Raw genomic sequence first — 18,757 nt, 5'->3', positions numbered from 1 at the left:
TTTATTAGGTGATGAGCTTTCGCGGGACAGACCCACTTCTTCAGATCAGTTCAAAGTGGTTAAAACAGAGCTTTTAATGTTCCCCTCCATCCCTCTTGCATGCTTTCTTAGTCACTCTGGGTGTCACCACTTTCCTGTCTGTCCTGGGTGTCATCTTTGACTCCATATCTCTCTTGATTCTGATTCTTGCTCCACTCTTGGCTTCTCACCATGCTCCTGCACCATTCATGACCCTCACCTCTCCTTTGGTTCTTGCCCTTACTGGTTGCTGCCAATAATCATTTATCAGTTCTGGTTCTGACTTCAACTTCCGGCCTTGGCTATGGCATGACCCTTGGCACTGGTATTTCCCATCTGCTCTTGGCTCTGCACTTCAGCTCTGACACTTGGTTCTGTCTCTAGCTTAACTCCTTGGCCCTGGTAGTGGGAAATTGACTCTGGTTCCAGTCCTCAGCTTTATTTCCCAACCTGGACACCTCCTCCACTCATTAGACCTGACTCCTGATCTAACTGTTAGGCAAGGTTGCCTGCATTTCAGTCCTTAACAACTGCAGACATCTGCAAAATGGCTTCAGTATCGTCTCCCAGATGGCTCCCTTTCTGTGATGCCTACTGAAAAACTCGACAACGTATCGGCTACCAGTATCTCCTGACCACAGATTACTTTTCTGAGCAAAATTGTCCCACTGTTTCCATGAAGTCCCCTCTCTATCCAACCAGTTTATATTTAGACTGACAGCTCTTTTTGGGGACAGGGATGCCTCTCTGTTCTGTATTTGTTAAGCACCTACCACAAAGGAGATATTGTACATGTCAAGGGCTCCTACATGATAGGGTAAAACAAAATCTAATAATAACAGCATAAATGACAATACAGGCTGCCTTCTTATACTGAACTAGTCCAACCTGAGACATCACAAATCCTGGATCAATTACATTCACATTAACTTTGTAGAACTAAAAGCAGTTTATAACTGCTAAGCCATATTACATTAAAATTCAGCAAACTTCTTCCTGATTGGTCTTTTGTTCATTCAAACATTAACATTGCCAAATTGTCATTACAAGAAAGATCCCCTGCAAGCTACAGACAAATCTTACAAAATGAAAAATTACTCCGTGCATGTGCAAAAGAATGGGGTGGTTAAGGAATGTTGTTCTGCAGGAGTAAATATAATAAAGAATTTAACAATTACCATCATGTGTCCCAGTTTTTTTTAAATGACTTTAATTTGCAAAATAGCTTATCTTACACAAAATAACTGATTTTCAAGGAACATTAATTACCCCTTCCCCAAAAATCTTTGTATATTTCTTATAAAGGGGAATTAAAACCTGAGCAAACGATAAAAATTCTTCTTTGAAAGTAATTCCACTGCTCTTCCAACCATAGAAAATAGAATTTAAAAATAAAGAGCATTTTACAAGTCTCATTTTGGCAGCGCCAATTTAAGTAGAAACTCACAAACCTTACGGTCTGTTCAAAAACTTAGTGTCCATTAATTTTCACTTGTGTTCCTGCTTAAGAAAACAATAATATAACAAATTCTGCTTTTGTTTACACTGGGCTAAATCAAGACTAATTCCACTGAATACCACAAAATCACTCTGTATTCAGAGCCTAATCCAAAACACACTGATGTCAGTAGACTTAGGATAAGGCCAGTAAACTAGTGCAAATGTGAAGAAAAGGTGGCTCAGTAGCTGCAGATAAGGAAATCAACTTGTTAGTAAATGTACCCTAAAAAGTGGAAAGCCATAATCATGGGTCTGGGGACAAAGGGGGCCAGGTTCTTCTTGCGGGTAATCGGGAAACTGTTCTGAGATATGCTGCCTGCTGAACTGGTCTCTGACTGTGCCCATGGTTAAGTGGGAAAGCGTTGTTGCTCTCATTGTTTTAGTGCACTAAGAACTGTTCTGGTGCACCTCAGGAGTAAGTGCCAAAGCTGTGGCTACAGAAAAAGATATTAAAACAAAACAAAATTAAAATCAAAAATACCAGTTTTGAGGTGAGCCCAATAACCATGCTGAGGAGAAGTAGTGCATTTGCAGTATAACAGATGAGGAACTCAAATCACTCCTGTATAATCACTCTGCAACATACAGTTAAATGCCCACATGGCTTACCTAGCTAAATATTTATGGCATCCATTGAGCAGGTATTAAAATTCTATCATTACTTAATGTTTCCTTGCTAGGGACCTGATCCTATGGTCAAAGAAATCCTTCCACTGGCTTTAATGGGGTGGGGGATAGATTAGGGGGCCATACACCTATAGTTGGAGCTTTTCAGCTCCTCTTTCTAGTTTGTTTTATTGCACTGAGAAGATCCTTTCCTCGCTGGGTGCATGAAGATTTCCTTTGGAATTTTCCAGCAGGCACTGAATGTGCTGGACAACACAGTTCTTATCAAAGGTTTTATGTGTCAGTATCTCAGCATCAGTCTATACCCATATCAAAGTTATCAAGTGGCATGCTTTATTCACTAGGAAATCTATACTAAGGTTTATAGCTAACAAAAATGTGAGTCGTTGTTCATCCAGCTACAATTTTTTTTCTCTACTTTCTTCACTGGAAAAATAGAGAGTCACCATTTTCTGTCTCGTATAGAATATAGGAATTCTTTTAGCATATTGTATCTCTTCTTTCATCTTTTGCATGTGGCATTCTGTCACTTAATTGAACATCTACTGTTATTACTCTGTGCACACAACCTCATAAACTGCAGGCTGGATGAACAATTAGTCAAAGCAAATACAAAATTTTTTAAAAAATCAGACTTTTACTGCTGCCTATTACAAACATCAAGAGGCATAGCTAGAACTTTGAGACTATTTTTGCATTCTCAATCTGTGTCAATCAAACTCAGAATGTTAACCTGGAAGTCTGATTCTCCCATGTTTAGGATTATGAAGAGACTAATATGATAATATAAATCAAGATTATAAAACTGAAAACATTGAATTCTAATTTATTTTGGACGCAATAGATTACTTCACAACATCCCGACTGGACAAAAACGTAAATAGTAAAAGACGACGGATACTGAAAGTTCTCTTAGTGAGGATTCTGTACCCACTGCACAGCTCATAGTGAAAAAGAGGAGAGAAAAGGGCCTCTTATGTGAGGGAAAATCTCCCTGTAAAAATCCCCAAGGGTACTACACTTCATACTCTCTCTTTAAGCCACACTTCCACTGTGATTCTGTGACTTCTGTCCCAGTTGGGCAGAGTTGGACAGAGTATATGGGATTAAAGGTCAACAGAAGCATGGCTCATCAAAGAGACATGCTGTCAGAGAGGCAGAAACCAGGGACTGCAGGATGATTAGGTTTTCATGTGTAATCTGGGATAGGTAAGATACAGCCCATCTTCTCTTTGGAGTTTACATATCGAGGCTTATAAAGCCATGGGTACAATTTTCAAGAGTCTAAGGAACCTGAACCTACTGATGTTCAATGGAGCACAGGCTCCTTAGAGATATAAAGTTTTATTTCTTCTGTGTCTCCTCCACAGTGACACGAACACCTCATAATGGAAGGAAAGGGACTTATCAAACACAGCACTCTAAGATTACTTTTTGCTGGTTTTACTGCAGACAGGAAGCAAATAGTCTTAGTTATTTTTCTCCTATCTTCTACATATTTCTACTCAGATTTTTAAACTTATATGTAAATGGTGTGGTCCTATTACATGGCTGGCCTATCACCCCAAAGGTCTAGATATGCTGGTTCTGCTGGTACCAGTCACTGGGAAATTTCCTCAGCTATGAGACAATCCCAAAGTAGATCCAGTCTAGGGGAAAAACAGAATGCCTGGGGAAAATGGGCATGCCAAACACAAGCTTTGGCTGTGTTACTGTTGCTGAGGGACTGCCTCTGGCTGAACCCAGAATAGATGCACAGCCGTGGTTTAAAGTACTCCTCCTCTCCTTGCCACAGTCCTATTTGCAATAAAATATCTAACCTCTTCTCTACTCTCCCTGCTTCCTTTTGGCCTGCAATGACTTTTTAAACAAAAGATTCTTTATGTAACTGAGACTTGCATTCTTCACAGTTCTAAGTTTCTCCTTTTAGTGAATACAAGCAGTTAGGTGGGAGAGGAGAAATTCCTCCTTCTAATTTGCCATTTTGTATTTTGTATTTCCTGGTACCTTCCCATTTATCTCACTGAAAAGAAGTTTCAAATGGAAGTGCAGGAAGCAAACTATCAGATCAGGTGACAACACATTATCTGAAGGATGAACAAAACATTTCATGAGGATGTTCTGTTTCAAGAGTTCTCCTTTTCTCACAGGAAAAAAGAAGGCTCAACTATTAGTCTCATCATCTTAAGATATAATTATCTGCAGAACAGTTTAGATTAGCTTCAGGGCTGAACATCTTTATCCACTCTGACTTAAAAAGTAGTTATTCATAGTGTTAGTTAACTTAAAGCCAAATTTACAATTCTATAAAGAACCATAAAATCAGTACATGATGAGGTGGTTTCAAAGTAACTGTGTTTTTAGATGTTCTAAATAGTATGTCTAATTTTCTAGTTATTTTTAAAATTAAGTATGTACCTCACAGGGTTGACTCTTCAGTGTTAGTCTTCTCAATTGGTACTATATAAACAGGGCCCTTAAATTCCAATTGTTATTTTATTTAATTTTCCCCAGGAATTTATCAGTGCTTATTACTACCAAAACAAATTCAGGTGAAAAATCAGTGCAAAAATTATTAATGATTTTTTTTTCTGGGTAAATATCAGGATTTATTTTCATGGAAGGAAAGACAGAAGGAAAAATTATTCAGTAGATTAATGCTTTGAATTCTGTTGATCAATACGATTTATTGCAGAACTAAAACGGAACTCAAAATTCAATGCCACCTCAGAGTTTAAGTGAACAAAATCCCCAAATTCAACTTTTAATGTAAATAAAAAGTTTCCTGTTGTAAATTTAGAACTATTAGTCTTTGAATATTTACATTTAAGCAATGTTTTTTCACGCCAGTACCTGCCAGTACTGAGTACCATCACCTTGGCAGCCTCAGCCATGGGATTGGCTGGGATTGGGGGCTTGGGAGCCAGCTGAGTACCAGCTCCTCTGTTTATTACGAAGTAAGAACACTACATTTAAGAAGTGGGCCACACCATTTGCAGCACATGCACTCCACTTCATCCTTTTCTATTGTTTTTGTGTTTTTAAAAAAAATTTTTGAAGGCTTCCTTGTATATTGAAACATATTCAGATACAGAGTTACATTTTCTTCCTCTTTTAGTGTGCTAAATCTTGAAACCATTATCTGCCAAGAGCTTGAGATGTGGATGTGGTGAGCATAAGATTTATCAGTATGTTCAGATATGCATGTCCTTCGCAGTGTGCCTGTGTGCTTGTTTATTGTGTGTGTCTTCTATACTAAACACATAGCTGTACTTGAACAGGTAGCTTTGCAGGCATGCACAGACCAATGTATTATTGTAATACATATCTCATAAAAGGTACTTTATTTTCCTAAAAAAAATCAACTTTTTAATATAGTGAATGATACAAAAGTAGGGTGAAAAACCAGAAAAAAATGAATATTTCATTTACAAAAATGAATATTTTTGGTAAAATCCAGGAACTTTTCAAAAAAAATAATTTTAAACTGAAAAAGTTTATATATAAACACTAAACAGACTTATATATAAACATTAAAAAATAGAACAGTAAAGTAAGACACTGTATAGTTACCTCACCTCATATAAGTAAACTTGTTCCTTAGTTACAGCAAAAATTAGTAAAACATCATTTTGCACAAGCTTGTCTGTTAGTTGGCCAATTGTTGGATACTCCTGGAAACAAATAAGAGAGAGCCACATTAATCCCAGTTTTACAAAAGGCTGAAGGAGTTAAAAATTGTGATGAAATACATGCATATGATCTCTAATGAACACACATTCATACCATGCTCAATGTAATATAAACATGCACACTACATGTGTACAGATTAAGTGCGTACATGTGTATAGAGCCTTTCCTTCTGATGCTCACATTACCCGCAAGAAACTGAGTGATCCGCCTACCAGGTAATGTCATGCTTCCGTGCCAGGGGTCAGGAACTTTTAGTCCCACACTAGACTTTAAGAAGGTGAGAAAACTAAGTTTTTAAAGCAGGACACACTGCTACCTTTGTGTTTGTACAGCACTTAGCACAATACAGCCTCTAAGCCATTACTGTACCGGAACTATTAAATAGAACTATTAAGTAACAGTATTAGGTCAAGCACTTGAATCTTACTTTGAAATGTTTTCCTGACCTCAGCAGTGGCTAACAATTCCTGAACCACCCTTAAGTCACTTCCTTTAAGGCAATGGGACAAAAGCATGTATTTGTTCACCTCTCAAGATCCTGTTCCACATGATACCCCTGGGGGCAGTTACTGGGAGAAAGACATATCTCTTTTTCCTAATCATAATATGTCTGAGATCAGGTGTGTCAATATGCTGTGTGCTTAGTTCTGATTTTATGAATATATGCTACCAAAATAAAAATGGATGACATCAGATGACTGGATTTCCCAACTCCTAATGCATATCACTGTATACTGTCATTAATATTCCTGAAACAACAAGAAGTCCTGTGACACCTTATAGACTAACATAGTTTGGAGCATAAGTTTTCGTGGGCAAAGACCCACTTCATCAGATGCACCAGCGGGTCTTTGCCCGTGAAAGCTGATGATCCAAAATATCTACTAGTTTAGAAGTTGACACAGGGCTTGTTGTTTTTTTGCAGATACAGACTAACATGTTACTCCTCTGATTAATATTCCAACTCGTCTTTCCTATGCTTTCAAATTCCACAATGAAATAATTGTACAAAGCACATTACCAAAATTGTTGACATGGAATATTCATTATTGTGGTCCAAGTGGCAATGACCATCATTTGGAATAACAATCCCTGCCAGTTTACTGTCCATCCCAAAATGGGAATCAGCGTCACTCACAAACACCAGCAAATGTAGAGAATCATTTCTCCACCCAATCTTTTCCTGCAATTAAAATATAATGGTTTAAGATAGATTTTGATTACAGGAATCATACAAGATGATGGGGTAAAGGACAGAAGAAAAGTCTTTAAAAGAGATATTTAATAAGTAGCATCTGCTTTGCTTTCAGCAGACATCAAAGTCACCAACATGTTCATTTAGCAGAATTCACCCCATTTTGCCTCTGAGCAACATATCCACTCTGCCCACTGTTGTGTTGAGTAAGGTGTGCTGGTTATGCAAATATGTAGTTGCTTGTCACCTCTGTAAAATGTTAAGTGTTAAAATGTTTAAAGAGGAAACTATTGTGATTATGTGGTAATTTTATTGCTTTTCATTCCCCATAGCCACCTGATTATTACATCATCACTGCTTTTCACTGATGGAAACTACAAAACTATCTTTTTTAATGTACATGTTTCCATTGAATATATATACTTTTCTAATGAAAAAAAGGATCATTTGACTATACATTTACAGTCTGACTGAACATACACTGAAATCAGTGGGGGTCCCTCCACTGATTTTAGTGGAGTCAGATCAGGGTGAGAAGTCTACGTTTTGAGAAAACATGAACTGTTTATTTTTAAAAACTACAATAAAATGTATTAATATTAAAATGTGGACTAATAAAAATTATACAGCGCCTAGAAATTTCATTACCTTACAAACAGTTGCCTGCATAATTGCATCAAATCCTCCCTCTGGAGTGTCTATATTAGCTGAGATTCTCTGTTCTTTCACAATGTCATTGAATTTTTCAGCATCATTTGTTAATGGCAAAACATGTTTGTATCCAAAGGTGGGTAAGCAATCATACGGAACACTCCTATGAAATAAATGATTGATTTACATCTGTATCTTAGCAGCTGACACAGAGACAGAATGCACACAATGTAGTTGCTGTGGAACTCTAGCTTAGCCTGTAGGTGCACACCTCTTCGGTGTAACTTGTTTTATTAATCTCATGGCTGAATGAAGTACCATCATAGCTCAGTGAGATGGATCAAATGAAAAAAACAACAACTTTAAGGGTTAAAACAACATGGCACTCAAGTAATTTTAATGAGAAACTGTGCATTTTGATAAGCTGTGGTTAGCGTAGTATGTAAACCTCACTTCCCCTATTGTAGCCCTGGGAAGCACTATGCCCAAGTGGTACCCCACAGTGATGGAACTCCTCCTATGCTCTCCTTGTTATCAGATCCAGCCCCTTCCAGGGCACAGTATGCTCCCACTATCATATCCAGATAGGGGCTCCCTGGCTGCGTCCTCCTCCTTTCATTCTCCCCAAGCATCTCAGAGTTGTGATTTGGGCAGGATTCATGTAATATGGAGCTCAGGGGGCTATTCCTGGTTCTTTAAAACAAATAAATAAGAACATTAAAATATAGTCTGAACTACATTTGTTTGTTATGCTTGAGTGCTCAAAAGCATAGTGATCCTGTACTGCTGTCATATGAATAATCAAGGATTTTAATAATGTGTGTATATATTTTTTCCAGAAACGTAAAGAAACATATAACTTGAGTATTGCTGTGTTAATAGTCAAAGAGACCTGCAACTCTAAACAGCAAACATGCAAACTTCTTCCCTCAAAGCGCTCTCTCATCTCAGCAGCCCAATAGGATGTGGAAAAGACCAGAGTATGACCCAAGAGCCATATTCCATTTGCTTTATTCACTCAGTTGCAAGTGAGAAAGGTGGAAAGGCTCCTCTGAGGACAACAAGCAGATTTTGCCCCCAACAATCCATCTGATCTTTGTTCATACATTAAATTCTAAGACATACATTGGTATTTTATTTGCTTACCTGCAAGGGTTCTTTATTTCTTCAGCTGTGGTTTTGATCAAAGGTGAAACTGGTTTTTCAACAAAAGACCCAAAGCCCAGTCTAAAGTTGCTTGTTAGTTTTGACATTTCTTTGGAAAGAGTTGAGCCTAATTCCTTTATTGTATTCAGATCATCATTCATGGAAGCAGAAAGGTCCATAAGGTAATAGAGATCAACTGGATAATCTTCAGTTTGGCGAACTTTGATCTCTACTGTTTCTTCATTTCCTAGTAAAGTCACAGGTGAAACATATCACTTTAGACAATGTTACAGGCAACATAGCAATGATGCTGTCTGTATTCTCTTAATAGTACTACACGTTCTGTTGGTTGAATTAACAGAAATCTATAAAATTATCAATACAAATGCCAAGTAGGAAATTTGAAAGGCCTTAAGTAGGTACAACTTTTACTGCACCACTCAAGTAAAAGTACTAATTTTACATTTAAGACTGTTTGATTGTTAGAAGAAACAAATGGAAGGCTACAGCTTTAAAACCTTCTAATATGAAACTGTAACTCAACAGAAGCTAGCACTTGTAGGGGACAAGTAGCTCTGAGTGGCCTGAGCATGGGTCTGGGAAAGTGGATTACAAGTGTGCCTGGTTCTATTCCCGGTTCTAATACTAACATACTCTATCACCTCACTGTGTGTCACTTAAACCTCTCTGCACTTAATTTTCCCTGGGACAGACACTGTGGAGCTGGCTATGGTTGCAGGTTCCTAGTTCTCTCCTCAGCTCTGCTGTGCCCTGGGTGCCCATTAGAAAAGCCTCCAACATAGGTGAGGGACAAGCGGGTGCTGCAGCACTCCCTGGTTCGAAGTAGATTCCATTATATATGGGATTAACAGTTTGCTTCAACAGCTCTAAGCACCTCCACTATAAGATCTGTTCCAGTCCCCTGGGCCTCCAGGCTCTTCTAATCCGTGGGACATTTCTCCTGCTGTGCTATTTCCATCCTCTAAACACCTCCTGCATCAGCAGGGCTGCTGATGGGCCTAGGACGCAATCCTAGGCACCTTTGAAACACTGCAGCAGCACTGCTCCAGCTGCCCACAGCTGTCAGGGACTGTGGGGGAGGGGCCAGCACTGTGGTGTGGGCAACACTGAAGGCTGACTGCCCTTAGCCCTGCCCCTTCTGCTCTTGGCCGCATCCTTTCCTGTCACAGAGCCAGGCCCATTCTCTCACCTTGTCCTTTGGCACCTGTTGGCACTGCTGTGCATTGGGGTGCATGGGGAATCGTATATATAGGGGCTACCTTTTCCAGCTCTACACCCCTGGGAGGAATTCCCAGCCTCCTTTCCATTCTCTTTGTGCTGCCCCAGGCTATGCAGAGAATAGAGCAGGGAACGTGTGTTATGTGCTCTTAACATAAAAGTAAGCACTTTTGGGGGAAAAGTGTAAATTTTAGATCCACCCATTCACTTAACATGTGATAAATATTCAGCAGATTTTATTTGGTTACATATAATGGTTAATTTTGAGTTTGTTAATACATTTTAATTAAATACAATAAACGCATTCTGTTTTTCAGATCATTAGCACTTTAGTCTGAGAAATATGGATAATATAGCATTAGCAGGAAAAGATCACAGTTGTGAACTGAACAACTTACCTGGTCGCAGTCTGAAAGTTAACTTTTGTGGGGAAATCTGCGTGACATCAGAGCTATTCTTCTGGATTCCTACACTAAGGGGTTTATTTTTGTGAATTTCCACTTTAGAAATAGGGAATTCAATAAAGGTTAACTGACATCCTTTTGAAAAAAGATTTTCTGGAGTATCACATCTTCCATGAATTCCAGATGAGTCAGTATAATTCTAAAGCAAACAGCATAAAGAATCGAAGAGCTAAAGTTATTATTGAGCAAAGCACAATAAATTATTTATGCATGATGGTTTGCCAAATGCAGGGATGACAGGCGCGGTGTAAATTAGACTATGTGTAAGCTGGAAAAGAAATGGGTATAGGTGGCTCAATAGTCTAAATTTGAACCTATTAGGCTGGTCTTAGAAAAATGAACAGAGCATGCATTTGTTTTGTATCCTAGCTGGACCACTTGTATTGCCACTGGTATGGGAATTGTGTCACTTACATCTGGTATGTAGTTGGCCCCAAGAGAGTTAGGGATAGTGACACATAAGTTAAAGGGTATGTTGAGTCTTATCTGAATTGTTTTTGCTGCTGCACCCGTCTCCATCAATGCTAATTTTGGGCACCTATTACATAGTAAACCAGTACTCCCTAACTTACACCTTTTTTTTAATGAACATCTTATACTGGATGTTTAACTAACACCACATTTTCACGACCACTAATTTAGCCCAGAATCACATGTGGCACTTATTTTCACTTCGTGGAATTCAGTCCTGTGTGCTAATCAGCCTTCTCCCAAACTTAGACGTGTCTGCACTGTGCAGAACATTGACCTGGTGAGGTTTGATGTTCCAGAGTTTGATTTTGCGTGTCTGGTGAAGACGCGACAAAATTGAGCTCTTTGGGATTGGCAGACAAGCCCGTGCTCTACACTATCATGTGGAGTAAGTAAGTCAGCATCAGAGTACAGAGGCTAAGTCTTCACTAGGGAAATAAATAAATTCTGATATGTCAATTCTAGCTACGCAAATGCCGCACCTAGAATTGCATATCTGAAGTAGACTTATTTCTCTAGTATAGACTTAGCCTTAGGATCTGCTCTATAGCCCCATGAAGTCAACAGTAGACTTTCCACTGCTTTCAATAGCTGTTGGATCAGACCTTGCACTCCTGCTCAGGCAAAACTCTCACTATGTGGAATGGCAGTTTTATTATATATTACTCTTCCTATACAAACACTATATTTGCTTTCATTTTCGTAACACTTCCATAAGGTATTACATCCCCATTGTGTGAAGACTTTAGCAGGCAGGATAAGTGATTTGACCAAGGCCACACAAACTATCCATGTCAAAGCTAGGATTAGAATTTGGAAATTCCTGGTTTCCAATCCTTTGCACATAGCATTGATTCATTTGCCTGTATAAGGAATTTAAGCTTTGCCCTTAACCTGGAAATCTTTGAATTTTGTCACTGAGGACTATTCTGGTAATGTTACGGCAAAGTTACTTTAAATGAACAATGCCCACAGAAACCTTGAATTTCAGAGTTAAAGTTAAGACTCACTTCCCACTGGAGGTCAGATTCTGTTCATGGATGGGTGTGTCTCACTGATTTCAGTGGAAACAGTGTGCACACGCAGGAGGAGAAAATGTACCTTTCTACTCAGACAAAAGAGCCCTTGATTACAGGCTCAAACCCAGGCTATGTAAAAAAAAAATCATCTTTTACTATGCAGACCTTGGAAAGAAAACAATATACTCTGAAGTAGCTAATAACTGAATTTTCTGGCTTCTCAAAAATGCATTATTGGGTAAATATGTCATTCAGGACTAGTCAAAATGTGTATTTTTATTCAATAGACTATGCTGGTTCTTTGGCAGATCTTTCTAAGTGTAGCCTGACACTAAATCAGGGGTCAGCAACCCTTGGCACATGCTCCATTTTTCATTGGCATGCACAGCATTGAGGGCTGGGGATGGGGCCAGCTGAGCCCCTGCCCAGAGGGAGAGAAATACCCTCCAGGCTCAAGAAGGAAGGCTGCTGAGGGGATGCATGGCAAGCTCAGCAGGTCCATGGCTGGGTAGTGGGGCTGGCTGACCCCTTCCGTTGGCTGCCTCAGCCTGAGACCCATGGGGGAGAGTCCACGGCCAGCCCCACCAAGAAGGAAGGCTCTGGGCCCAGCAGTTCCTTAATTCTTGCCTTGTCCTGCCATGGTGGGCAGCTCCAGGGAGATGGTGGCCCCTGGGGCAGGGAGGGGGATCAGAGAAGACGAGCTGCTTCTGGCCTGAAGCAAGCAGCAGGAGCAGTGAAGCGAGAAGCACAGACATGGCTCGAGTGGAAGTTATGTGAAGTCTGGGGAATGCCTGCCCTGCCGCCCAGGTTCTGCCCCCTGCACCGCACCAGGGGCTCCAGGCATGTGCTATATGCAGCATACCAAGGAGAATGAAGCCTGGCGCCCAACCCAGGGAGACAGCACCCCACACCCAAGGGTGCCACAGCCTGGGTATCCCATAGAGGAGAAGGAGCCAGTCTTCTGGCCAGGGAAGGAGGGGCCCAGCCCAGCTCCCTGTCTGCAGAGGGAAGGGGGCTTGGCCTGCACCCTGCACAAGGGAAGGTGGGGAGCACCTTCCACCTCCAAAGACGAAATGGAGGGAGAGGTGCAGCAGACCCCTCAGAGTGGGAGGGAAATGGGCGGGGCAGTGCACCATAAGTACAAGGTGAGGGGGCTCAGCAGGCTGCCCAAGAGGCGAGCATATGCTGGCTGCACCGAGCCACCAGCAGGAGCTGCAACAGGGGCAGCCTCCCCAGGAGGAGAGGTAAGGATGCCACTTCTTCGGCCCCAGCATGTGCTGTCCCTGCCCAGCAGCAATCCTCTAGGTGACCAGCCTCCCTTGCTGCCAAGAAGGAAGAAAGGGCCTGTCTCAGACCTGCGTCCATTCAGAGATTTCTGCGGCACAGCAGCAGCTTCTCACCTTGTTTGTTATTTCCTCAGGCCACCTCTACGTCACTGAATCTTTTGAAAGAAGTCTTTTGGGAAGATCTCTTCTGAAAGAACTTCTTTCGAAGGATCACGTCCACACATAAAAGCAGATCAAAAGAGTGATCTGCTCTTTCGAAAGAGCCCATCCACACAGCCCCCACTCTTTTGAAAGAACAGGCCAAGGATCAAAAAATCAGGTGCCATGAGGACCGCACTTTTGAAAAAAAGGGGCCCAGGGAGTATCTACACACATTTTCATTTGAAAGAAGTTTTCAAAAGAAGGCGCTCTTCCTGAAATGGGAGTGGAAGAGCGATTTTGAAAGGAGCACCGTGTTCTTTCAATTTAATTTTGAAAGAATGCTTTGTGTGTGTAGATGCTCCGCTGGATATTTTGAAAAAGCCCCTTCTTTTGAAAAATATTTCAAAAGCACTTGCTAGTGTAGACATGGCCTTAAAGAATAAGGGTCCCCAGTGTCCAAATGATAAAGCTCTGCATCTTACTTTTTTTGTTAATGAAACTGTTGTATGTACAACTATTAGTGACTTTAAAAATTATCCCAGGCACTCAGATCATACATGGAGGTCAAAAGTCAAATTTCAGGACCCTGCCTCAGAAAAGTTGCTGACTCCTGCACTAAATACTAAATTCTTTTAAATATATGGATTCTTTGACTGCCTCAGATCACAAGTGCAGCAAACAAATCCTGGGCAAATATCGTATTCATTCAGCTGACATTTCCAGTCAGTGCACATGATCTGTACATGGCACTTCCAAACTCAAGAATTTACTTATTTTCATTTTGTGTTTTATGGAAGCTCTCAACGGCAAGTGACCTAATTATACACTTAATAACACGGACAATTTCATATTATGAAAAGCCTGCTTTTTTGAGTTATATAGGACCTTAAACTGAGAAAACACTTTTTGGAAGGAAAAGGAGGGGACTGCTGTAGAAGTCTGAACATTAAATAACCACAGTAGAGTATTTTAACACGCATTCTGTTTCTCTCTCTTATCTGATCGATGTATGTGTTTATATAATAATTACATGCTTTGGACTTGATGCTCAACACCCTCATATGCCACTGAAATCAGTGGCTACGAAGGGTGCTCCCTACCTGGCAGGAGCAGATCCTTGGATAACTGAACACAATCCAGTTGACTGAAACACTATTTTAAGAAGTTTTTGCAGGTCATTCCTAACTGGCTATTATTTCTAAACCTAAGCAGCGATTGTCTGGCTAATTAACAGGTTCACAAAAGCCTCTGTTTATCTGTCTGTCTATTTATAAAAGCCAATATTTCCAAAAGCTGAAGTTGGGCTTCGAAAAATCATATCTAGGTTCCTAAATAAGCAGCCAGATTTTCAAAAGCACTGAGCCCTAACAACAAGAAGTCCTGTGGCACCTTATAGACTAACAGATATTTTGGAGAGTAAGCTCTTGTGGGCATCTGATGCATCTGATTAAGTGGGTCTTTGCCCACAAAAGCTTATGTTCCAAAATATCTGTTAATCTCAAAGGTGCCACAGGACTTCTTATTGTTTTTGCTGATACAGACTAACATGACTACCTCTCTGATACTTGAGCCCTAACAGTTCACTTTCCACTTTAAAGGGAGAGGGACATTTCTGTAACAGCGTCACAAACTCTGACAAACTGAGGCTCAGAACATTTGTGGTGCGGTCTCGAGGAATTCTGAATCTCATTTACACATTAAGAAATGAGCCACAGATAAGTTAAATGACTTGTCTGGGGTCATACAGGAAGTCATGACATATCTGGGAACTAAATCCGTATTTGCTTCCCAGCCCCATATTTTAACCACAACACCTCCATATCTTAGCCACAACACCTCCATATCTTGGGTGCTCTCGCCTGTACAATCCCACCATAGTCATGATGAATGCAGCTCCTCTGAGAGGCAGAAACGATGGTGCTAAAAGCTGAAGATTTTTTAAAGAAACAGAGAAGAGTGAATAATAAATCATGATTCCCACTTGTACCACTTTTGATTCCCAGAGAGTTACACAGACAATTTTCATCCTCTAGGTTCTTCACACATTTCAAAAGCACCAGCTAATCTAATTAATTCAATAATTCCATCTGTCTTAGCCACTGCAAATACTCAGATGGTACCACTTTGAAATTGTTGAGATCATTTACTTTACCTCTTGAGAACACCAAGCACAGTGTGGTCCAGAAGACAAACAATCCTCACAAGACACTGCACCCTCTGGAGAACAACTTCCTATATTTAAACCCACAAAGATATGAGCTTAATAATGGGTTGGAGCATTTTATTTATGAAATGTCCCATTTTGTTAAAAATATTGGAGGTAAAAATAGTGACACATTTGTACAATCTTAAGATTATTGATACAATTACATCATTAAAATATTCGTTTAATATTTAACTTGATCAATAATTACATGATTATTGGTAATTAATCAACAACTTGGGGATCTAAAAGACGCATAAAAATGTGCACACTATTATATTTTCTGAAAAGAATTTCATAATTGTTATATTTGTTTAACCAAAACTATAATTTTTAGCCAACTGGATCTGTGAACATTGTAAACATTACAATTGTTTCATTCTGCTTTCCGACGTACTTGCTCTGGAAACTAAAATTATGCCAGGTTCTACAGACAAACCACTAGAGTCACAGATGGAGTTTGAAATTTCACAATGGTCAAACTCAGATTTGTATAACTAAAATGGCTCAAAAGCCTGTGTGTTTGGTGCACATAGCTCAACATTATGAGCAGAGGTATCCTAAATAGTCTGTCAAACACATTCATTAAGTGGAAAGAAATGACTGTACAGACAATCTAGTTAATATAAAATTATTAAAGAAAAACAATGTAAAATACGCTTTTAAAAAGCGGATTTCACTGACTGTAAGTCTTACCTTGAACATTGTTATTTCCTTGCAGAAATAGAAAGAAGAAGAAGAAGAGTAATACAATCCCCATTCGTTTTCAGTTCTGGCTGTGTGAATTAAAAAGTATAAAAGAACAATTATCCTCAGGGTCAAATGGTTAATGTGGAATCTTGTAAAAGTACTAGATTGAAGTACGTATTCGAAGATGCTACTTCTACTGGTTTGAAGAGAGACCTCCAAACTACCAAGAAAGGACATTAATACAAGGAAACAAAGGCTACCTGGATAGGTAAGGACGACAAGCTGTGCATAAAACCAACTTCAGCATGGTTATGGAACTTAACACTGTTCTTTATCTTACTTCCTTGTTTTCCTTATAAGGAAAACAGGTACACAATCATACGAAGGTGGGGGAATTCATTCAGGTAATGATTTTTTTTTCTTTTGGGTCAACACTGGCGATCTCTCTGGGTCCTAAAGCAATCTCTCTAGATCTTTAGCAAGTGTACAATAACTCTAAACTACTGTTACTCCTTTGACTGTTTTCTGACCAATTTTAATATCCAGGCAGGTCGTACAAATAGCTAGGTGAATATACCTGGAAAGATGTATAAATTCCATTTTTTCAGGTTTCATGTTGTGGAATGAACCTTCTAAAACCAGCTGTGAAAAGAAAAAAATTTCCGTAACTTATTATAACACTATAATGGAAAGCCATTTTAAGACTATACAATGTCTTATTTTACTGGATAGAGTTTATATATTTTATTGCATTGTAAGGTGAAAAAAAATAAATCAAACTTACATTATTGTGAAATGCAGTTACTGTTTTACAGGTGTGGGCTCTGAATTTTACTACCTCAGTAGAGAGAGCATCTTCTATGAAGGAAGCCAAGGTACTGTCTCCTCCAGCTATTAATAAAGTCAGGTAACCATAACTATAAAGAGGTTTTCACTGCATTTCAAAGCATTTGGGAAACAGAAACAAAACAAAACCCCATACCAAAAAAACCCTACCCACCTTTCATAATAATGAAGCAACAGCAGTGAGTGAAGGATACAAGGAAAGTATGGTTAGAGTCAGAGAATGTGTGTTTGAATGTCAGTCTTTGATTCCCAGCTTTGCCACTGACTCAGGATAGCCTGGGAAAAGTCACTTAATCTTTAAGATGTTCTGAGATGGTTTTTAAAGACACATTTAGCTCGTTGGAGGAAAGGTAAAATGCAAGTTCATGCTATCACTATGAAAGTAAATTTTAAAGTAACAAAAACCTTATTAATATGTTGTTTTATTTTCTATCTGGTTGTGGACAGGGACTCTGTCTTCACAATGTGTTTGTACAACAGCACATGGCAAACTTTAGACTCTGCAGAAAAACCTGTGTACCAAAACAAAACTTAGCAATATGTCATTTCAGTAAGTATGAGCCAGTTCATGATGTTAGGAGTTACAGGGACCTAAAATTGTCTCTGGTGTTAGCTCTCACACTCATGCTAACTAGATTGATTATTTTAATTAAATTCTCTGGAAACTGTAGTCCTTTCTACTGTTTGCAAATTATTCCAATTTCAGCTATTATATTTACTGTTCAGAAGTATTCACCGACCAAATATGTGACTTTTTCCCCCCTTGAATGGATGATATTTAAAACAAAACAGACACCTTTTTCTGTCTTAATTTCTTGCATACCTACAAACAACTAAATAAAAATTCAGATGCACTAGTCATAGTGCCTTAAGCCTCAGTGTACCTTCTAAGGCTGGATCCTTCAAACATATACATATTTTTGTAAGGATGAGCTTTCAGCCTCCTGAGAACCATTTATTTTGACCTCTTTACCCCGAACATTGCACATCTTACCCTGATCATGAGCCCAGTTTGCTGTTCGTACCTGCATTCTCTTCTCTTAGACTAAATCTTTGTCCATTGGCTTCTGTTTCCAGTACCATGGCCTTTTCTCCCTGTTTAGACTTTTATCCATATGCTTTTTCATGGCCACTTCAGACCCTCAGCATTCAGAACATTGTTATATTGATTATCAGCTCATGGATATTCCTGTTAGATCAAAGCTGGCTCTCAGTTACACCAATGCAACATATTTCAGAATACCAGCACACTAAAAATGCAAGTTTTTTGTGATCATGGACCCCCAGGACTGTTCCAAAGATTCTGTCAGGCAAGCAAGGCCTCTGTAGGTTCAACATATATGTGCCGTCTTTCTCCCACTCCTGCCCATTATAGTACACCAAAGCGAGCACAAAAAGATACTCTATCGTCTTGCTGATAAAAAAAATTCAGAAAACCTGGTAGCAAGAAAGCTTTGAGAAAGTTACAAGCCCAGAGACAATTCATGTTAGGCACTAGATATATAAAGCCAAATATATCCTAAAGGAATGTTTGAAAAAAAAAAAAAACACACACAACATATTTTCTC

The 18,757-nt window shown here is 39.4% G+C and overlaps 1 protein-coding gene across 3 annotated transcripts in view; it reads right to left on the bottom strand.

The window, feature by feature from the left end:
• ITGB6 (integrin subunit beta 6) overlaps positions 1-16,982 on the bottom strand; it is a 49,907-nt gene extending 32,925 nt beyond the window's left edge. For 2 of the 3 annotated variants that reach the window (XM_075001463.1, XM_075001466.1), the window contains exons 1-8: positions 16,604-16,641; positions 16,350-16,429; positions 15,603-15,682; positions 10,468-10,672; positions 8,831-9,077; positions 7,682-7,847; positions 6,860-7,021; positions 5,724-5,819 (exon numbers count right to left, since the gene is read on the bottom strand). In XM_075001463.1, the coding sequence (XP_074857564.1) occupies positions 5,724-5,819; positions 6,860-7,021; positions 7,682-7,847; positions 8,831-9,077; positions 10,468-10,672; positions 15,603-15,682; positions 16,350-16,413 (1,020 nt within the window). In that variant the 5' untranslated portion in view covers positions 16,414-16,429; positions 16,604-16,641. Of the gene's footprint in view, positions 1-5,723; positions 5,820-6,859; positions 7,022-7,681; positions 7,848-8,830; positions 9,078-10,467; positions 10,673-15,602; positions 15,683-16,349; positions 16,430-16,603; positions 16,642-16,920 lie in introns of those variants that run through there. The other variant, XM_075001465.1, reaches the window with a different exon arrangement.
• Positions 16,983-18,757: the final 1,775 nt, after the last annotated feature.

Source organism: Carettochelys insculpta, chromosome 8 (genome assembly GCF_033958435.1).
Source record: "Carettochelys insculpta isolate YL-2023 chromosome 8, ASM3395843v1, whole genome shotgun sequence".
In the NCBI taxonomy this organism is placed as follows: Eukaryota; Metazoa; Chordata; order Testudines; family Carettochelyidae; genus Carettochelys; species Carettochelys insculpta.
This window is presented reverse-complemented; position numbering and strand designations above follow the sequence as displayed.